Here is a 19,249-nt window from a genome sequence, read left to right on the forward strand (position 1 = left end):
TCTTCTAGCACAGGACACTATTTGTTTAAGGCTTGTGAATGGGCTTTCACTGCACCTGACACAAGTGCTTATTCAACACAGACGCTAAAACCTACAAGCCTTCCAGTGTAGCATTTCCTGGTATGTATCTGATTACTGGTCACCCCCATTATGAGTAAGTGATCTCATGACACCCTTCATGTGCACAGCAAGCCAATGATCAGAGCACCTTCTGGTATAGGACACCTTCATGACTATGGCACAGGCTTTGCTTCAGGTTTTTGCAAAACATAGGTTCACCATTGTATATTCAAAAGTTCTGCAACCTCCCAATATCCTCTGTGCTTTCACATCTTACTTCAAGATCTCTGCTTAGATCCCAGTACACAGAGGTGGAGACAACGGCATCCAGTTTAGGTGATGCTCACATTTGTGCTGCTTCCTATCCTCTCTCGACTAACAAACAGTTACAAAAATGTATTCTCATCATTTCTGTCTGATTGTAACAAACTATGTGATTATGATTATGATATGATTATGGGAAAAGAAAAAACAAGTGTTTTTTTTCCCCAGCAAACCCACAGAAAAATTCAATGCATGTTGTAGTCGCTGTAGCAGTCTTGACTATTATTATTATTATTTATTCATAAAGCACCATGATGCTGTACAATCAATAAGGGGTTCACATACATTACATTAAAGGAAATCCACCATCCTGATAAACCAGAGACACTTACTCCTAGATCCAGGCACTGTGACTGTGGTAATCTACTTATATATTTTTTTTTTATCTATGCCCTCCTTCCTTCTAAAATGAACTCTTAAAATTATGCTAATGACCCTGAGGGTAAGTGCCCGTGGTTTATTACGTTTGATCTTGATGGTAGATTTTCTTTAAGGCCTCAAGGACAAGAACATATGCTACACCCAGACTCGGACGCAGGCATGCATACAGCCGGCTGGAGTACGCCATACTTTGGCGTACTTCTGGGCTGTATTTTACAGTAAAAGACAGAGCATGTACTGCATCTTTTTGCCGGCAACGGCACAATATGGTGACACGTGTGTACCGTGCCATGCACAATGCACATCTATGTCGGCTGTATGCTAGCTACCGTTCGTAGGGCTAGCAAATGGCCACCATATACAATCATGTGCATAGGGCTTAAGACAGGAAGAAATGCAAGTACTAATTCACTACAGTGATCAGGAAACAAGTGAAAGGAGGACCCTGCCGTGAGGCTCATAATCTACATGGGAGGGTAGATAAAGACAGGAGGTGAGAGAGCAGAGCAGTGCAGTTATTGTGTATTGTAGGCGATCCTGAACAGATGACTTCTCAGATTATGTTTGCCGGGTAGGGGGGGGGGGGGAGTACCATCTGTCCCAGCAAACCCTGACGGTTCCGGTTTATATATCTACTCTAAAAAAGAAGTAAAGATTCCTCCAGAACTCCTTGTTCCACAGAAACAAATTATTTGCTCAATCCATTAAAAGCATAGAAAAGTACATTTTCATTAAATATACCTACGCATTTTGAAGCATTTGCAACATAATTTCAAGTCAAGTCATGGTCAGAATAAGACCTTCCAAATAATGTGAAATGCGTAGGTCTTTTTAATGAAAATGTACTTTCCTATCCTTTTAATGGATTGAATTTGAAGAATTTGTTTATATGGAACAAGGTTTCCCGGAGGAAATCGTTACTTCTTTCTTTGTGTGCAAAGAATTGCCTGCACTGGATACAACCGTAATGTACAAGGCTTTCAGGCTGGCAACAGTCTTATACATGGATAGCAAATGCCCATCTTGGAAATAATAAGGAATGTAAATATGCTACTTTGAGACAATTTATACAACTTTCCCCTTACTTACACATAATTCAGTTCACACTGTTTAACGTTGCCCCTGTCTTCATCTGCTAAGTCGTCTTCTCTCTTTGATTCTCTTTCTGTACAGCATCGGATCTGCAAAAAGGGCAAAACATGAAGAGAGGTGTTATACATAACATATAGTACATAAGGGCGGGCGCTGGTCATTAGGCATAATAATGTCTTGTCTTACTGTGTGATCTAAGAACTTGGATGACGTGAAGGATAAAGTTTTTAAATCCTTTTTTATTAAACTTATGAAAACAAACATCTGTAAAATTCTGGACCAGGGGAACGAGATTGCAATAAGGCTTTAGTTAACCCATTTAAGGTTAAATTCACATTAACATGTCCATATATTACAGACTGGGGTAAAAAAAATAATTCACTGGACCTATGGGCAGGACATGATTTGTTGAAGTACTGTATTTTAGGGATGTATTTTGGCTTTGTGAATTAAGCCTAAGCAACCGGTTTTATTATAAAACAACTGGTTAAGTTCCCACTTGCCACCATGTCATGTCAATAGGGTGCACTTGTGAAAAGGCAGTGTGACTTTGTGGTAGAAGGGGGATGTGTCATAAATTCTGAAATTGTACCAGATAAACTAAACCAACTAAAAGTAGGTGCAAAGTCCTACTAGACAGTCTTATACTACAACACATTAACCAGTGATAAATCTGGTGCAGCAGAAGACTGTCTAGTCTTACTTTTGATAAATATGCCCCAAATAGTTACAGTGAAGTTAGTTCAGAAGGTATAACTTATGGTTATGGATATTGAACCTACATACCTTTAGCATCTCACCTTCACCTGCTGTCTTACTATGTGCTACCAAGTCTCCTTCTTCATTGCAGCCGACAAAGCAGCTGTTTGATGCCAGCAAGGCCATTTTGCCCTAAAAGTGATCAGATGACCCGGGATCAGAAGAATCTATTACCGTTTATAGTACAATATCACATGAAATACATAATAATAATAATAGAGTACAAATTTAAAATGTTAAAAGAGCTGCAGCTGTCCTGAGCACATGTACTGTAGTAGTAACCTACAATGCACTGCAGCGATATGCCGGATTTCTGATTAACAATAAATGTACAATCTAGTTGCCTTACTCGTAAATTGGCCAGTAAATCAAAATCGGTTCAAAATTTGTGCTGATAAAGAATATATCCATATCAAAGTTCATTTTTGGTCTGTTTTAGCACTCTATACCCCAGGCTCCTGCATTGCTCCGTTACCTCTGGTTTTGAGAGTCCCATGGGAACCGTGAGTCAGAGTGGGGAGAAGATAGGAATTCTGTTATTTTCCACCTGGCCTCCTAGGGTTTTTACAGATTCCTGGAATACCCCTTTAATGCGTAGTCAGCCATCAATTGTACAAGTGCTTCCACTTAAAAAGATGAGAGACCTGTAAGTGACATCATAGGTAGAACCTCAACTATGAGAGAGAAAATGTGAAAACAAATCAAGAACATAAGATTGTCTGATTTTTAAAGAATTAAAAATTATGGTGTAAAAGAAGTATTTGGTCACCTACAAACAAACAAGATTTCTGGCCCTCACAGACCTGTAACTTCTTTAAGAGGCTCCTCTGTCCTCCACTCATTACTTGTATCAGTATAAAAGACACCTGTCCACAACCTCAAACACTCACAATCCAAACTCCACTATGGTAAAGACCAAAGAGCTGTGGACGGACACCAGATACAAAATTGTAGCCCTGCACCAGGCTGGGAAGACTATTTCTTCTGTAGGCAAGCAGCTTGGTGTGAAGAAATTAATTGTGGGAGAAATAATCAAAAAATAAAAGACATACAAGATCACTGAGAACCTCCCTTGATCAGATCATAGTGATCACAAGAATGGTGAGAAAAAAATCCCAGAAGCACGAGAGGGGACCTAGTAACTGACCTGCAGAAAGCTGAGACTAACGAAATAAAGGCTACTGTCAGTAACACTACACCACCAGATGTGTCCCCCTGCTTATGCCAGTACGTATACGGCTGTCTGAAGTTTGCTAGAGAGCATCTGGATGTTCCAGAAGAGTATTGGGAGAAAGTCATATGGTCAGATGAAACCAAAGTAAAACTGTTTTGGTGGGGGGAACAACATCATGTACATGAAAGAATGAATGGGACCAGCCATCGTGAGATTTGCAAACATCCTTCCATCACAAGGGCACTGAAGATGAAACGTGGCTGGGTGTTTCAGCATGACAACGATCACAAGCACATCACCAGGGCAATGAAGGATTTGTAAGAAGCATTTCAAGGTCCTGTAGTGTCCTAGCCAATCTCCAGATCTCAACCCCATAGAAAACCTTTAAAAATACGCTGAGGGAAATTCTGTGTTTCCCAGTGACAGTCCCAAAACATCACTGCTCTAGAGGATCTACATGGAGCCAACATACCAGCAACAGTGAAGACTTACAGCAAACGCTTGACCTCTGTCATTGCCAACTTAGGATATAAAACAAAGTATTGAGAGTGAGACCAAATACTTATTTTCCGCCATAATTTGCAAAAAAAGTCTTTAAAAATCAGACAATGTGATTTTCTGGTTTTGTTTAAACATTTTGTCTCTCATAGTCATCTTTTTAGGTGGAAGAACTTGTACAATTGGTGGCTGATTACATACGTTCCCCCCCCCACTGTAGATAGCGCCACCTAATAATTGTAACAAGCATAAGGCATGTCTGCACAGACTGCTGTACCTAGATGTGAAGATGGGTGAGAAGATTCATTATGAAAATATTATACAAGAGAAAGAAAACTTACATCTTGAAACACGGGCTCCCACTGCTCCCTCGCACCAATGGCATCTGCACGGCCAATGACCAGGCCATCTGAGTTTATTCCCAGGTACTTCCCATATCCAGATTTCAGTGCAATCCTTCAAAAGATTTACATTTTTTTGTTTAGGAATAAAATGACATTCTATCAAAGTTTTATATACACAGCAGTATGATCCCCACTGACACCGGATGGTTATTACCTGGAGTCTGACAGCTTAATAGCGGTGAACTGCTCTGGTGGAGCTGGGCCATCATCATCTGGATGGAAAGATAAAAAATAATTCTTCTATTAAATAGTAATGAAAGCATAATCATATATATCGCTTTCACCAAGGAGAAAATCTAATACAATCAAGTCTCCAACTGACCCTATGACTTTGCATCAGAAAACACAGGCTGCTTTACAATAGCTGGTAGCTGCTATTTCCAGTACTATGAAGCCAATACGCCTCTTAAAAGGTCTGTGTGTCTGAAACGGATTGGAAAAGACTAAGATCTAATGCGAATGGAGTATTTGTCTCTTGCTGTCCAATACAGATTACATAAAGAAAATTGTGGGTGTGGCTGGCGGCATAGTGGGCCGGCGCATGGTGTACCGGTCCCGCGCCTGTGCACTAGCCATAGCCTGTGCACTATCACTATTGAAGTTTGTATTGTTTTACGGCAATTCTCTATCAGGCTGAGCTTGGCGTGAAATTGCCCGGCAGATACATGAAGAGACTGAAGCATCTGTTGAGATTATCCCTTTAGCCTCACTGTCACTTAAACCTTGCAAACTACTGATATCACTAGGAAAGGTTGTAGAGCACCATCCAAAAAAATGGATGGGGAACTGTTATAGGAGAATATTGTTCCTTGCATCATTCCCACTAGCTATTGACACACCATATTCATAACTCCAACACCCGAATTGGGCACTGGTTAGGACGTTAAGCACAGGGGGTTTTTGCCAGCTAACTTGACTTTGACATATTCACATAGCTTCAAATTAGTCACGATCTCATATTTGAAGGCCACCCAGCCTAGGGCATCTGTTTTTTTTTTTTAAACATATCTTTTGAGTCGAGCACTTAGTGGTTATTCCATAATATATTTTATATAACAATAAAAGCTAAGTTTTAGTTATCACTTCTTGTTGTCCGGATATGGGCTTCTCTATGTCGTCTTAAGACGGTTTTTGTAATTATTGCTTCTATCACTACATAATATAGACATGGTGAGATGATACAGTATATTCTGAGTTATCATTGTGTCATCAGATGCCAATGGCTTTCAGTTCAGGAAGAGACCAAAATAAACCCGGGAGACAAAGCAGCTGAGATTCTCTTACTGCACACACAACTCAGAGTAGAGAGGACCTTAACCCCTTCACGCTCCGTGACGGATATATCCGCCACGGAGCTGTGAAGGTTGTATGAAGAAGGCTCACGGGCTGAGCCTTCTTCATACAGAGATGGGCTTTGCTGCATATCGCAGCAAAGACCCATCGCTATCACCCGCGGTCGGTGCTTGCACCGATCGCGGGTGTTAACCTTTTCTTTGCCGCCGGCAAAGTCGCCGGCGGCACTTTAAATTTGGCAGCGCGTGGGCGCCGCCATCTTACCTCCGATCGCCGCTCCCCCGAACGTCATCGGGGGGCGGCGATCGGTTGCCATGGTAGCCTCGGGTCTTCGTTTGACCCGAGGATACATGGCTTCTGCATATGCATTACAATGAGCCTGTGGCTCATTGTAATGTATAGTGAGCAGAAATGCCATATACTGCGATACAGCAGTATTGCAGTATATGGCAGGAGCGATCAGACCATCTAGGGTTAATGTACCCTAGAGGGTCTAAGAAATAGTGGGAAAAAAAAGAAAAAAAAAAGTTTAAAAAATGTAAAAAAATTATAAAATATTAAAAGTTCAAATCACCCCCCTTTCCCTAGAACTGATATAAAATATAATAAATAGTAAAAATCACAGACACATTAGGTATCGCCGCGTCCCAAAATGCCCGATCTATCAAAATATAAAAACGGTTATTGACGGCGGTGACCTCCGGAACGGCAAATGGCGCCCAAATGTCCAAAACGCGACTTTTACACCTTTTTAGATGACATAAAAAATGTAATTAAAAATGATCAAAATGTTGCACAGTCCTCAAAACGGTAGCAATGAGAACGTCGCCTCATTTCACAAAAAATGACTCCTCACACAGATCCATGCGCCAAAGTATGAAAAAGTTATTCGCGTCAGAAGATGGCAAAATTTTTTTTTCTTTTTTGTACACATTCGTTTAATTTTTGAAAATGTATTAAAACGCAATAAAACCTATATAAATTTGGTATCACCGCGATCGCACCGAACCAAAGAATAAAGTAGAGGTGTTATTTGGAGCGCAGAGTGAAAGTCGTAAAAACTGAGCCCACAAGAACATGACGCACATGCAGTTTTTTTCAATTTTTCCACATTTGGAATTTTTTTTGCGGCTTCCCACTACATGGCATGGAATAATAAATAACATCATGGGAAAGTAAAATTTGCTACGCACAAAATAAGCCCTCACACAGCTCTGTACACGGAAAAATGAAAAAGTTATGGATTTTTGAAGATGGAGAGCGAGAAATTAGCGAAAATACCCTGCGTCCTTAAGGGGTTAAACAGGTGAAGCTAAAAAACTCTCTGTTCTTCCTGCCACCCCTGGACGTACAGGGGATTATTTGTGTATCTATATAAATATACGGAGTATATATTGTATATACATACACATCACTGGGTATCCAGGAGGCCGCAGTGTGTTCTGTTACCCAAATACTCACCCTTGTGAGGGGCTCCAATAGTAAACAGACCAGTGTCCAGTGCATGGATATACGCTCCTTTGTCCATCTCAATAGCCACCGTCCCCGTAATGTCACCCAAACATTTGACTGCCCACCAATTTCCTGAAATAAATAGATTATTTCAAATGATCATGTAACATATCACTGAACATCACGCATATTCGGGTCGGTGGATACAAAATCCGGTCCAAGACTGGTTGCTGCTGATTTAATTCCTATGAGACTGCTGGAGACAGCCAAACACTGTACTCTAATACTCTTCAGCAGTCCAGCAGTACAAGACCCTCTACCTATGAACTGCAGTCTCAAAGTTACTGGAGCTGTCCATTTGACAAAGTGCACTTACAGTTAATAATCCCTATCTATGGTGATGGTAGAACCTGCTCTCCTCTAGGTGTAGAGGATGTCCCCTGTCTATGGTGATGGTAGAACCACCTCTCCTCTAGGTGTAGAGGATGCCCCCTGTCTATGGAGATGGTAGCACTGCCTCTCTTCTAGGTGTAGAGGATGCCCCTTGTCTATGGTGATGGTAGAACCTCCTCTCCCCTAGGTGTAGAGGATGCTCCCTGTCTATGGTGATGGTAGAACCACCTCTCCTCTAGGTGTAGAGGATGCCCCTTGTCTATAGTGATGGTAGAACCTCCTCTCCCCTAGGTGTAGAGGATGCCCCCTGTCTATGGTGATGGTAGAACCACCTCTCCTCTAGGTGTAGAGGATGCTCCTGTCTATGGTGATGGTAGAACCACCTCTCCTCTAGGTGTAGAGGATGCCCCCTGTCTATGGTGATGGTAGAACCACCTCTCCTCTAGGTGTAGAGGATGCCCCCTGTCTATGGTGATGGTAGAACCTCCTCTCCCCTAGGTGTAGAGGATGCCCCCTGTCTATGGTAATAGTAGAATCGCCTCTCCTCTAGGTGTAGAGGATGCCCCCTGTCTATGGTGATGGTAGAACCACCTCTTCTATAGGTGTAGAGGATGTCCCCTGTCTATGGTGATGGTATAACCTTCTCTCCTCTAGGTGTAGAGGCTGCCCCCTGTCTATGGTGATGGTAGAACCACCTCTCCTCTAGGTGTAGAGGATGCCCCCTGTCTATGGTGATGGTAGATCCTCCTCTCCTCTAGGTGTAGAGGATGCCCCCTGTCTATGGTGATGGTAGAACCGCCTCTCCTCTAGGTGTAGAGGATGCCCCTGTCTATGGTGATGGTAGAACTGCCTCTCCTCTAGGTGTAGAGGATGCCCCCTATCTATGGTAATGGTAGAATCTCCTCTCCTCTAGGTGTAGAAGATGCCCCTGTCTATGGTGATGGTAGAACCTGCTCTCCTCTAGGTGTAGCGGATGCCCCCTGTCTATGGTGATGGTAGAACCTCCTCTCCTCTAGGTGTAGAGGATGTCCCCTATCTATGGTAATGGTAGAATCTCCTCTCCTCTAGGTGTAGAAGATGCCCCCTGTCTATGGTGATGGTAGGACCCGCCTCTCCTCTAGGTGTAGAGGATGTCCCCTGTCTATGGTGATGGTAGAACCTCCTCTCCTCTAGGTGTAGAGGATGCCCCTGTCTATGGTGATGGTAGAACCTCCTCTCCTCTAGGTGTAGAGGATGCCCCCTGTCTATGGTGATGGTAGAACCTCCTCTCCTCTAGGTGTAGAGGATGCCCCTGTCTATGGTGATGGTAGAACCTCCTCTCCTCTAGGTGTAGAGGATGCCCCCTGTCTGTGGTGATGGTAGAACCTCCTCTCCTCTAGGTGTAGAGGATACCCCCTGTCTATGGTGATGGTAGAACCTCCTCTCCTCTAGGTGTAGAGGATGCTCCCTGTCTATGGTGATGGTAGAACCTGCTCTCCTCTAGGTGTAGCGGATGCCCCCTGTCTATGGTGATGGTAGAACCTCCTCTCCTCTAGGTGTAGAGGATGCCCCTGTCTATGGTGATGGTAGAACCTCCTCTCCTCTAGGTGTAGAGGATGCCCCTGTCTATGGTGATGGTAGAACCACCTCTCCTCTAGGTGTAGAGGATGCCCCCTGTCTATGGTGATGGTAGAACCACCTCTCCTCTAGGTGTAGAGGATGCCCCCTGTCTATGGTGATGGTAGAACCTCCTCTCCCCTAGGTGTAGAGGATGCCCCCTGTCTATGGTAATAGTAGAATCGCCTCTCCTCTAGGTGTAGAGGATGCCCCCTGTCTATGGTGATGGTAGAACCACCTCTTCTATAGGTGTAGAGGATGTCCCCTGTCTATGGTGATGGTATAACCTTCTCTCCTCTAGGTGTAGAGGCTGCCCCTGTCTATGGTGATGGTAGAACCACCTCTCCTCTAGGTGTAGAGGATGTCCCCTGTCTATGGTGATGGTAGATCCTCCTCTCCTCTAGGTGTAGAGGATGCCCCCTGTCTATGGTGATGGTAGAACCACCTCTCCTCTAGGTGTAGAGGATGTCCCCTGTCTATGGTGATGGTAGATCCTCCTCTCCTCTAGGTGTAGAGGATGCCCCCTGTCTATGGTGATGGTAGAACCGCCTCTCCTCTAGGTGTAGAGGATGTCCCCCGTCTATGGTGATGGTATAACCTTCTCTCCTCTAGGTGTAGAGGATGCCCCTGTCTATGGTGATGGTAGAACTGCCTCTCCTCTAGGTGTAGAGGATGCCCCCTATCTATGGTAATGGTAGAATCTCCTCTCCTCTAGGTGTAGAAGATGCCCCTGTCTATGGTGATGGTAGAACCTGCTCTCCTCTAGGTGTAGCGGATGCCCCCTGTCTATGGTGATGGTAGAACCTCCTCTCCTCTAGGTGTAGAGGATGTCCCCTATCTATGGTAATGGTAGAATCTCCTCTCCTCTAGGTGTAGAAGATGCCCCCTGTCTATGGTGATGGTAGAACCTCCTCTCCTCTAGGTGTAGAGGATGCCCCTGTCTATGGTGATGGTAGAACCTGCTCTCCTCTAGGTGTAGAGGATGTCCCCTGTCTATGGTGATGGTAGAACCTCCTCTCCTCTAGGTGTAGAGGATGTCCCCTGTCTATGGTGATGGTAGAACCTCCTCTCCTCTAGGTGTAGAGGATGCCCCCTGTCTATGGTGATGGTAGAACCTGCTCTCCTCTAGGTGTAGAGGATGCCCCCTGTCTATGGTGATGGTAGAACCTCCTCTCCTCTAGGTGTAGAGGATGCTCCCTGTCTATGGTGATGGTAGAACCTGCTCTCCTCTAGGTGTAGCGGATGCCCCCTGTCTATGGTGATGGTAGAACCTCCTCTCCTCTAGGTGTAGAGGATGCCCCTGTCTATGGTGATGGTAGAACCTCCTCTCCTCTAGGTGTAGAGGATGCCCCTGTCTATGGTGATGGTAGAACCTCCTCTCCTCTAGGTGTAGAGGATGCCCCCTGTCTATGGTGATGGTAGAACCTCCTCTCCTCTAGGTGTAGTGGATGCCCCCTGTCTATGGTGATGGTAGATCCTCGTCTCCTCTAGGTGTAGAGGATGCCCCCTGTCTATGGTGATGGTAGAACCTCCTCTCCTCTAGGTGTAGAGGATGCCCCCTGTCTATGGTGATGGTAGAACCTCCTCTCCTCTACAGAAGGATGGAAAAACTTGTAGGATAGGATAGAAAGCTTCCTGGATATCTACCAGAAATATTGCAGAGTCAATGCCTAACCCATAATGGAAAGGATATATTTCCTAGAGGAGGCCACCATTGGCGGCATGTGGAGACTTTCTTGCTTTCTAGAAGTGTATTTCAGAATATCCTAACACAGCAAAGAATTGTAGGAGAAGACATGGTAAAGGGGAAGCAGTGATCCGATTCCACTGATCCAGACAATAACTACATTCAGAACCGTCACTCACCAACCACATCCACAGATTCTTCTTTAGAGTCGTCTCTCTTCCTCTTGTTTTTGTGTTTTTTCTTGCTGGGAAAAAAAATCATTAGTTAACCTCTAATTACAATGCATCTTCTAGATCAAGAACATCACATATATATTATACTACTATTAATATTATATTATTACATGCTCTTACATGCTACAAGAAGTATTTCTCTATGGCAAGTTCTAGCTCACAGTATAATACTGGAGGTATAGAACAAGTCTGGTAAAGGGAGTTATCGGGACTACAGCACAGTAATATACATTTATTCGCTTCTTAATGCTAATTTGTATAAACTTATTTTCCTATGTGAGCCTTTAAAACAAAAGGGTATTGTCTTACTTTTTATCTTTCACTCCCTTCAGAACCAGTTTAGTGGATTTCACACGAGAATATTCAGCCATGGTGACAAAATTAATGGCAGGAAACTATGTCACAACTGATGGAGAGAAGAGAGACAACAATTATGCAAAATGTTACCCTCTTCTATACATGACCTATAGCTTCTATAGCGCACACACAGGCAGTAACACACACCTAACTCTCCCTGTAATGTACAACTTCTATGCTTCCGCCTGATGTATCCCGTACTGTAACTTATTCTGTCTGTATATATCTAAGGAAACCATTAAAGGAAGTCTATCTGGAAACAGGGGTAGATTTTTGATGTATGGCTCATCCCTGCACATCTTTAATAGTGTATTTTTCGGACTAGAAGGCGTACAAAAAAATTCTTTAATTTTCTCAAAAATTAATGGTGCGCCTTATAGTCCAGTGCGCCTTATATATGAACGGTACTTACAGACAACAGCCGCCTTGAACTGTGCACAGGTCTGCCACCTGTTGGTCATTCATCCTTATAATCAGGTGCACCTTATATATGAACCTAGACGTTTTAGCAAGCATTTATTGATGGTGCGCATTATAATCCAGTGTGAAAAATATGGTAATTTTTTTTGGAATGCTGGATATTAACTTCATCTGGATATGCAAACTTCCTGCAGAGGCTACTCAGGGCATGCAGTTGCCTTTTGTAACTCTGGGGGCTAAGATTACTTCAGCTTTGGGATCAGCCTGGTGTCCTCCAGTTATCTGTGATCACTGCAATGACTGGATGAAGCTGCTATCCAAACCCAGGATTAGTTAAAGGGGCTGTCTAGTGAAAGAGATAGAAGTGTTGGACCGCTAGGGATTGGGAGAATGAGAGACTTCAAGGCCCTGAATCCTCCCTGAGACTGGAGCGTGTGACCGGCGCTCTGGTCACTTGTCTGATATCACTCTGCCCCATAGCAGGTGCCCTTTCAATAACTATGGTGCTGACATAGGTCTTAAAGGGATTGCCTGGTAACAAAAACTTTTGTGAACAGCAGATAACTTGTTGTAACTGATCAACCCCTTTAAATGAATCCCCATTGTCCCACACTGCGATCCTAGACATATCAGCACTGCCAGGACCAAGGTGTGGAGGAAATGTCACGTGAAGGGATGTGCGCGTTACAGCAGGACTAGTTATATTATAGTGTATGACTGCTTTATATCACATTCAGCTGTGCGGTACCGCAGCAGTATTGTATACAACATCCCCAGCACAGTGTATACTATACTACTGCACAGCAAAGCCGCATCCTACACCAGACACACACAGCGACACTACTCACGTGTATCCGGAACTACTTCATCACAACAACACAGCGGAAGCTTCCCGGGAAACCGCTCACTGAGAGGACGACTATGATCTTACCCTGGGACTGGCAGGACGCTGCAGAGTGTGAACATCAAGCCGAGCAGCGCCCACTAGCGGCAATGCTAGGACCTGCTGCTGTGCATTACAATCGCTTCTCCTGTAAACAGCTGCAACAGATGCGATAGTGTAGTATAGACGACAAATATATATATATATATATATATATATATATATATATATGCTGTCCCATTACATATATATATATAGATAGATAGATATGTATATATAACATAGTAAATTTATACACATACACATAGTAAAATTATAAAGTCTGAGATGTAGACAGTTTGGAAAATTTGCCTACATCTGTATTTATTAGATATCCAGAAGCTTTCGTTTTGTGATCTATGACATGGGGGGTCAACATTGTGTCTGATAGATCTCATTGTTGATCCATTTGACTTATAACGGGGACAGTGAGATTTGGTTGAGGTTTCCCTTGAGTTGACACCATGGCTAAAGCTGCAGTAAGAGCTTATATGAAGGTAACCTCGCTGTAGACAACACCTCTCCTGTGCAGACTGAATGTAAAGATGTTCTCTGTGGACATTATTACTTGTACAGATTTGCGGCAGGGTCATGACAAGGGAGCTGTGTGTCCTCCCTGGCTGCAGGAGTGACCTACAGAACAACCCCACAAAGCTCTGTAGTGGCAGATAACCTTTGGGATCCAGAGGCAAATTGTTACTGTCCCTCAGACCAGTTTTCTACCTCATTTATTCTGCAGAATAAGAAAAATGTCAGCAGGAGTGAGGGAGAAAACAAAATTGTTATAGACTATTCCAGGGAGAGTCACTTCCAGACAAAACACAGTAATATGCGGCTTGGAACACAAAAGAACAGCAGTGCTCCAGATGTTAAAACGAAGATTTCACAATTATTATAAAGCAAAACCACACAGACACCTCAAAATCTTTGTTTCAGTATGGCATAGATTTGTGTTTACCATGTCTGAAAAGTGGCTCCTCTGCGCTCCATAATTTTGGGGAACATTAGTCTTTTACAATGCAGGTTTGGTGCAACAGATTGTATGTAAAACTCCATGTGCCAAGCGTTGCAGACAATAGACCCCATAAATGTCATAGAAATAGCCAGACATTGCAAAACGCTATCACATGCAGGGACTGACTGTACCCTCCTATTATAGCCAGAAAGACATCTCTAAAATTGTCACATTATGGAAATAATGATTGCTTCTTTTAGATATAGGGGGCAGTATGTACCTCACAGTATTGTGGAGAACATTGCATCTAAGACTAAGATACAAAAAAATTAATTTACTATTACATATTACACATCACATTAATCATATCGTGATTGTCAGATAAACTGCCTGATTCGCGAACTTTAAGGCTACATTCACACGACCGTATGATTTCTCCAGTCCCGTATTTACAGACCCCATATATACGTGACGTTTTTCATCCGTATGCAGCACGTATGTGACCCGTATTTTATACGTCCCCATAGACATCTAGGGCATACGGAACTAAAATACGGGAGAAAATAGGACATGCTCTATATTTTTATACGGCTAGTATACGGTACAGTACGCTCCAGTGTCAAAAACAGCAATATAAATGGTTAGACGTATTGTCCATTGAAATAAATGTGGCCGTATGTAACCCGTAAAAAAACGGTACGGATACGGACGTTTTCATACGTCCGTGTGAATGTAGCCTTAGGGAATTGTCCCGCAAATGACACTTATCTCTGTCCACAAGAATGACATGCCCTATGTAAATGGAGCTTCAATGGAAATTTGGAATCACTGATCCATAAAAGTAAATGGAGGGGGCAGGTCAGGTTATGCATCTGTGCAACTTTTATATGGGAGGGTGTTCCGAAGACTTGGGGATCCCTAATTGTTTTCCCACCTGCACCACATGACAGTTGAAGCCAATCAGCAGCTAAACATGTTGACATGTTGTGCTACAGGCCAGACTGCTTACCGCCACTCTGAGCGTATCTGACATGTCATCATTTAGTGATTGGTTTGCCGCAGATGTCATGTGTTGTCCACAGCCAGGGAGGCATGTCGAAACCAATTTTTTTACCATTTTAGCACCCTTAAAGGAAACCTACTACCACGGATCTACCTATTAAGGTATATCTGGTGGTAGGTGCCTCTAATGTATGTAAGGATACCTCTTTTAAAGGCTAATACTTTAGTCCCCTTTATCTTTTTTTAATCTTTAAATGTGGTAATATGCTAATTTACCAAAGAGGCTTGGAGTATGGGCATGGAGTAGCTGGTACTGAGACTACATGGCACGGCTACTCCACGCCCTAGTAGCATCCTTGATCCTCCTGCCAGATATCTTCAGTGCGCAGCCTGCGGCTTCTCGGACGAGGGCACGCAGCTCCTCATAGCTGCGCGCTGAAGAGGTCAGGGTTGGAGGATAAAGGAGGCTACTGGGGCATGGAATATCTGCGCCATGTAGCCTCAGCTCCAGTTACTCCATGCCCAGTAGCCTCTTTGGTAAATTAGCGTATTATCACAATTAAAGATTAAAAGGATAAAGGGGACTAAAGGATTAGCCCTAAAACGGGCTCTCCTTACATACATTAGAGGCACCTACCACCAGATCTACCTTAATAGGTAGATCCGTGGTGGTAGGTTTCCTTTAATGATTTTATTAAAAATAGATTGAAAGGTTGAATAGGTCCAAACTTGGAATAACGAAAACGTTAACTCAACCCACAAAAAATAATCACTTACGGGATACAGCTCCATATGCCAAAATTAAAAAATGTTAATGGTGTTAAAATATAACAAAGCTCTGTGACATACTAACCAAAGGAATAAGGTAAGATGAGGTCACCTGGATATCATAGTGAAAGAATTTGCGCCAAGACTAGAGAAAGCGCCTAATTGGCACGAAACGGCCCGTTGCTTGCTGCGGCTGCATGTCTGTCCGTATGCCACTCTGCTGAATAAAACATGAAAACACCTTTGGTGAGTGCCGCTTCACTTTTTTACTTTTTTGCCATATCCTCTAGAAAGTAACATTTGTCCTGGAAAAAAACATATGGTTCCGTAAATGGGAAAAGAAAAAGATTATGGGGCAAATTTATAACTCCGGTTTTCAAAAAATTGAAAACTGAGCACTTCTACACCTGGTAGAATTTCGCCCCCTAGCCTGCACTCAAATAGGCCCAGGCTATCGATAGTGAGCAGTTGTGGGCTGGAACGCTCGGTGCCGGCCCACTCCATTGCCGACCACCCCCCGCCACCTTCGCACCTTTCCATGCACACTTGGCGTGGAGGTGACATCAGGTGCGCAAGGAATTACACTTATTACAGGGCATGCACTCCAAGATTTCAGACACACAAACCCTGGTAAATGAGGTCCTATGGCTTTTGGAATACAAATAGTGAAAAATTTAGACACCAAGATGAAAGAAATCTGTGTCCTGAAGAGGTTTAATTGAATTTTGTAATGGTAGGCGTTTGCATTCTAAGATATATTCTTCTATCGTTAGAATAGCCGCAAATAAGGAGGTTTATAATGAGGAAAGGGGTGGATTTTGATTGATTGTACAACACTAAAGGAATTATTCCTGTAGGCTTCCAGAATACTTGTTAAGAAACAAAATCTCTCTTTCCAGGTTTAGAATTGGGAAGTCGGACGTTCTGCTCTGAAGAATAATTAGCCAGTCACTGGGAGTTTTGCAGCACATAATTCTCAGATGATGGCTCATTTTTACATCTCCTGCTTTCAGGAAGGTAACCTCTGTAATATTACAAATTCAAATTATTGTTAACTTTATATTTATTATGATTTACAAAAGCATTTTAGTGCATGTTACAAAATTGCCGCTTTCAATGTGAAAAATGATTGTGTGTCTAAAAGGATAAAATGCAAACACTTCAGAGCTAATTGCATCCCATTGTTGCTCTATGGTTCATATATTTCACATCTCCCCATAAAAACGCATTAGGAGAATGCTGATTCATAGATGTTCAGAGAAGACTATTGTACAGCAAAACATATTGTACAACCATCCCTGCAAGTCTGTTCCCAGTAATCTCCGCCTGAGGCTAAACCTATAACACTGAGCTAACACTGTTCCTCAAAAGGATCTGTTTACTGTGTGCAAATAAGCACAAAATAAAACATTTCTCGCGTTTTTCACTTCTGTTGTAACATTTTAACAGGACACTTGAAATGTAAAAATCTTGAGTAGATAAAAAAGTCAAATTGAAAATGATAAAATGCCAAACATCTTATGAAAGTGACTGCAGAGTTGTCCTTAAAGGGATCTATCAGCAATTCTAATAAATAGTTGACAAGTAGGAGCCCATTTTAACTGTATGAAGTACCCCAGTAGTACATAATAGTCACAGTAAACCCCCTTGATGGTCAGCCCTACCACTACTAACTAACATTGCGATATGTTTGAACAGTTTCCCAGGGCTTCTATATTGCTTTTAACTGTACTTTGTATTAGATAATTGTTCTAATACAATTAGATAATTGTTCTAATTTGTAGACTATTTATGACATACTGATAGGATATGTCGTAGATAGATGATAAATGTGCGGATAACCTCTGGGATCCCCACCTATCTTGGAAATGCCAGAATTAAAAGTGTGGGAAGGGGGGGTCAGCAGACCTCCATTCCCATGATTGTTGTGGGTCCCAGTGGTAGTACCCTCATCGATCATCTATTTATCTCTACAGGAAAGAAGCCAGATACTAAACATCTTGCGCGCCCTTAGAGTTGAATGGAAAGGGACTGTGCATGCGCAGTACATTCTCTTTTCAGTCGGCCTTCAGAAAGGGCGACAAGGTCTCACCAATCATGGGACTGATACATCCTAAATTGAATCGATGGGAAAACCCTTTTATATAAATTCAGCTCTAGGATGCTGCTGCAGAACTTCATCAATGTGGTTTTACAGATTACAAATTAGATTGATGGGGGTTGTAATAGTGCTGTTGTAACCTCCATCGATCTAGCCCTAACCCATAGATAAGTCTTTAATATAAACATTATTTTCCTTTCTTAGATGGTTGCACCAGTAAAACGTGTCTCGATCAGGAGCTTAACTTGAGGGGGTGCAGAGGTTGTGGTAGCACCAGGTCCCAAGAGGTTTAGGGGGCCCTTATGGTGTCACTTTCCCATATGAGAAGCCTGGCACAGACTTTGCACTGGGGCCCATCAGCTTCTAGTTATGACACGGGTCTCGATCTCCTAATAACCCCGCTAGGAAAACAAAAATGACACAGGGACCCACAGCCTTGCACAGATGACCCCATGACTTGATCTGAATGGAAATACGAATGTTTATTGTAATAGATGATTGATAATTAACAATTAGTATTACACAGCCTGTCATTAGGTCAAAATGTGAAATCCTGATGAGAGGTTCCCTTTGAATATGATTGAAGGACAGGACATTGAACATGAGCTAAGTCTGGAATTAATGCACAGTTTCATAATAAACTACAACTAAGTGAGGCCAGGCCCGAGAGCTGTCATCAGGAAGGTAAACATGACTGATATAAGTATCATATTCCCTGGAATAAACACGGTTCATATGCCATGATTCATGTGCAGTTATGTAGCTTGGCTGAAAACATGTCGTAGCACCTGCTTTGGCTCACACAAGATTTAAATACTAATGAAATCTGGACAGAATCTGTTATATCTCATTGATTTAACCGTTAACGGAGTAAAGTCATTTCAATCAATGCAGAAATTAATTGGTAAATTTCATAAGTAGTAGAATACGTGTTGATTGTTTTCAAATGCTGAAGGTAAGACTCAAGTAAGGATCTGAAAATCATTAGTAGTGAATTTCTATTCTATCTTGCAAATATTTGTGTATGTGATAAAAACACTTTCAGTCAAGTAGATCCTGCAGTGCCTGCCTCCGAGATGCTGCTCGGCGGAGCCGCTTGCTTCCTCGTTTTTGTTCTTCATAACGAAAATGAAAAAAAGTCAGAATTTGAAAACAACACTTTTTTTGGCAACTTGTGCACAGGTTGTTGCTATTAAAGACAGGATATATTTTTGTTCCATTTTTGCTAAAACACATCTTTGTAATCAGCATCAGTAATCACACACTGAGGTTCACGTTTTTAATCTACAAGGTACAAATCTTGACGCTGGACTGGACATGATAACTATACAGAAAAGTGCAGTGCGGAGCATAAATGTGCGAAAGAATTCAAATTTGG

At 42.6% G+C, this 19,249-nt stretch overlaps 1 protein-coding gene across 3 annotated transcripts in view; it reads right to left on the reverse strand.

Moving 5' to 3' along the window:
• Window positions 1-19,249, reverse strand: part of FRG1 (FSHD region gene 1) — a 31,051-nt gene that overhangs the window by 2,849 nt on the left and 8,953 nt on the right. The window contains exons 1-8 of one of the 3 annotated variants that reach the window (XM_072122550.1): window positions 13,055-13,161; window positions 11,656-11,752; window positions 11,293-11,357; window positions 7,447-7,569; window positions 4,847-4,904; window positions 4,630-4,744; window positions 2,644-2,748; window positions 1,855-1,946 (exon numbers count right to left, since the gene is read on the reverse strand). In XM_072122550.1, coding sequence (XP_071978651.1) covers window positions 1,855-1,946; window positions 2,644-2,748; window positions 4,630-4,744; window positions 4,847-4,904; window positions 7,447-7,569; window positions 11,293-11,357; window positions 11,656-11,717 — 620 coding nt within the window. In that variant the 5' untranslated portion in view covers window positions 11,718-11,752; window positions 13,055-13,161. Of the gene's footprint in view, window positions 1-1,854; window positions 1,947-2,643; window positions 2,749-4,629; window positions 4,745-4,846; window positions 4,905-7,446; window positions 7,570-11,292; window positions 11,358-11,655; window positions 11,753-12,971; window positions 13,162-19,249 lie in introns of those variants that run through there. The other 2 variants (XM_072122530.1, XM_072122541.1) reach the window with 2 other exon arrangements.

Source organism: Engystomops pustulosus, chromosome 1 (genome assembly GCF_040894005.1).
Source record: "Engystomops pustulosus chromosome 1, aEngPut4.maternal, whole genome shotgun sequence".
Lineage (NCBI taxonomy): Eukaryota > Metazoa > Chordata > Amphibia > Anura > Leptodactylidae > Engystomops > Engystomops pustulosus.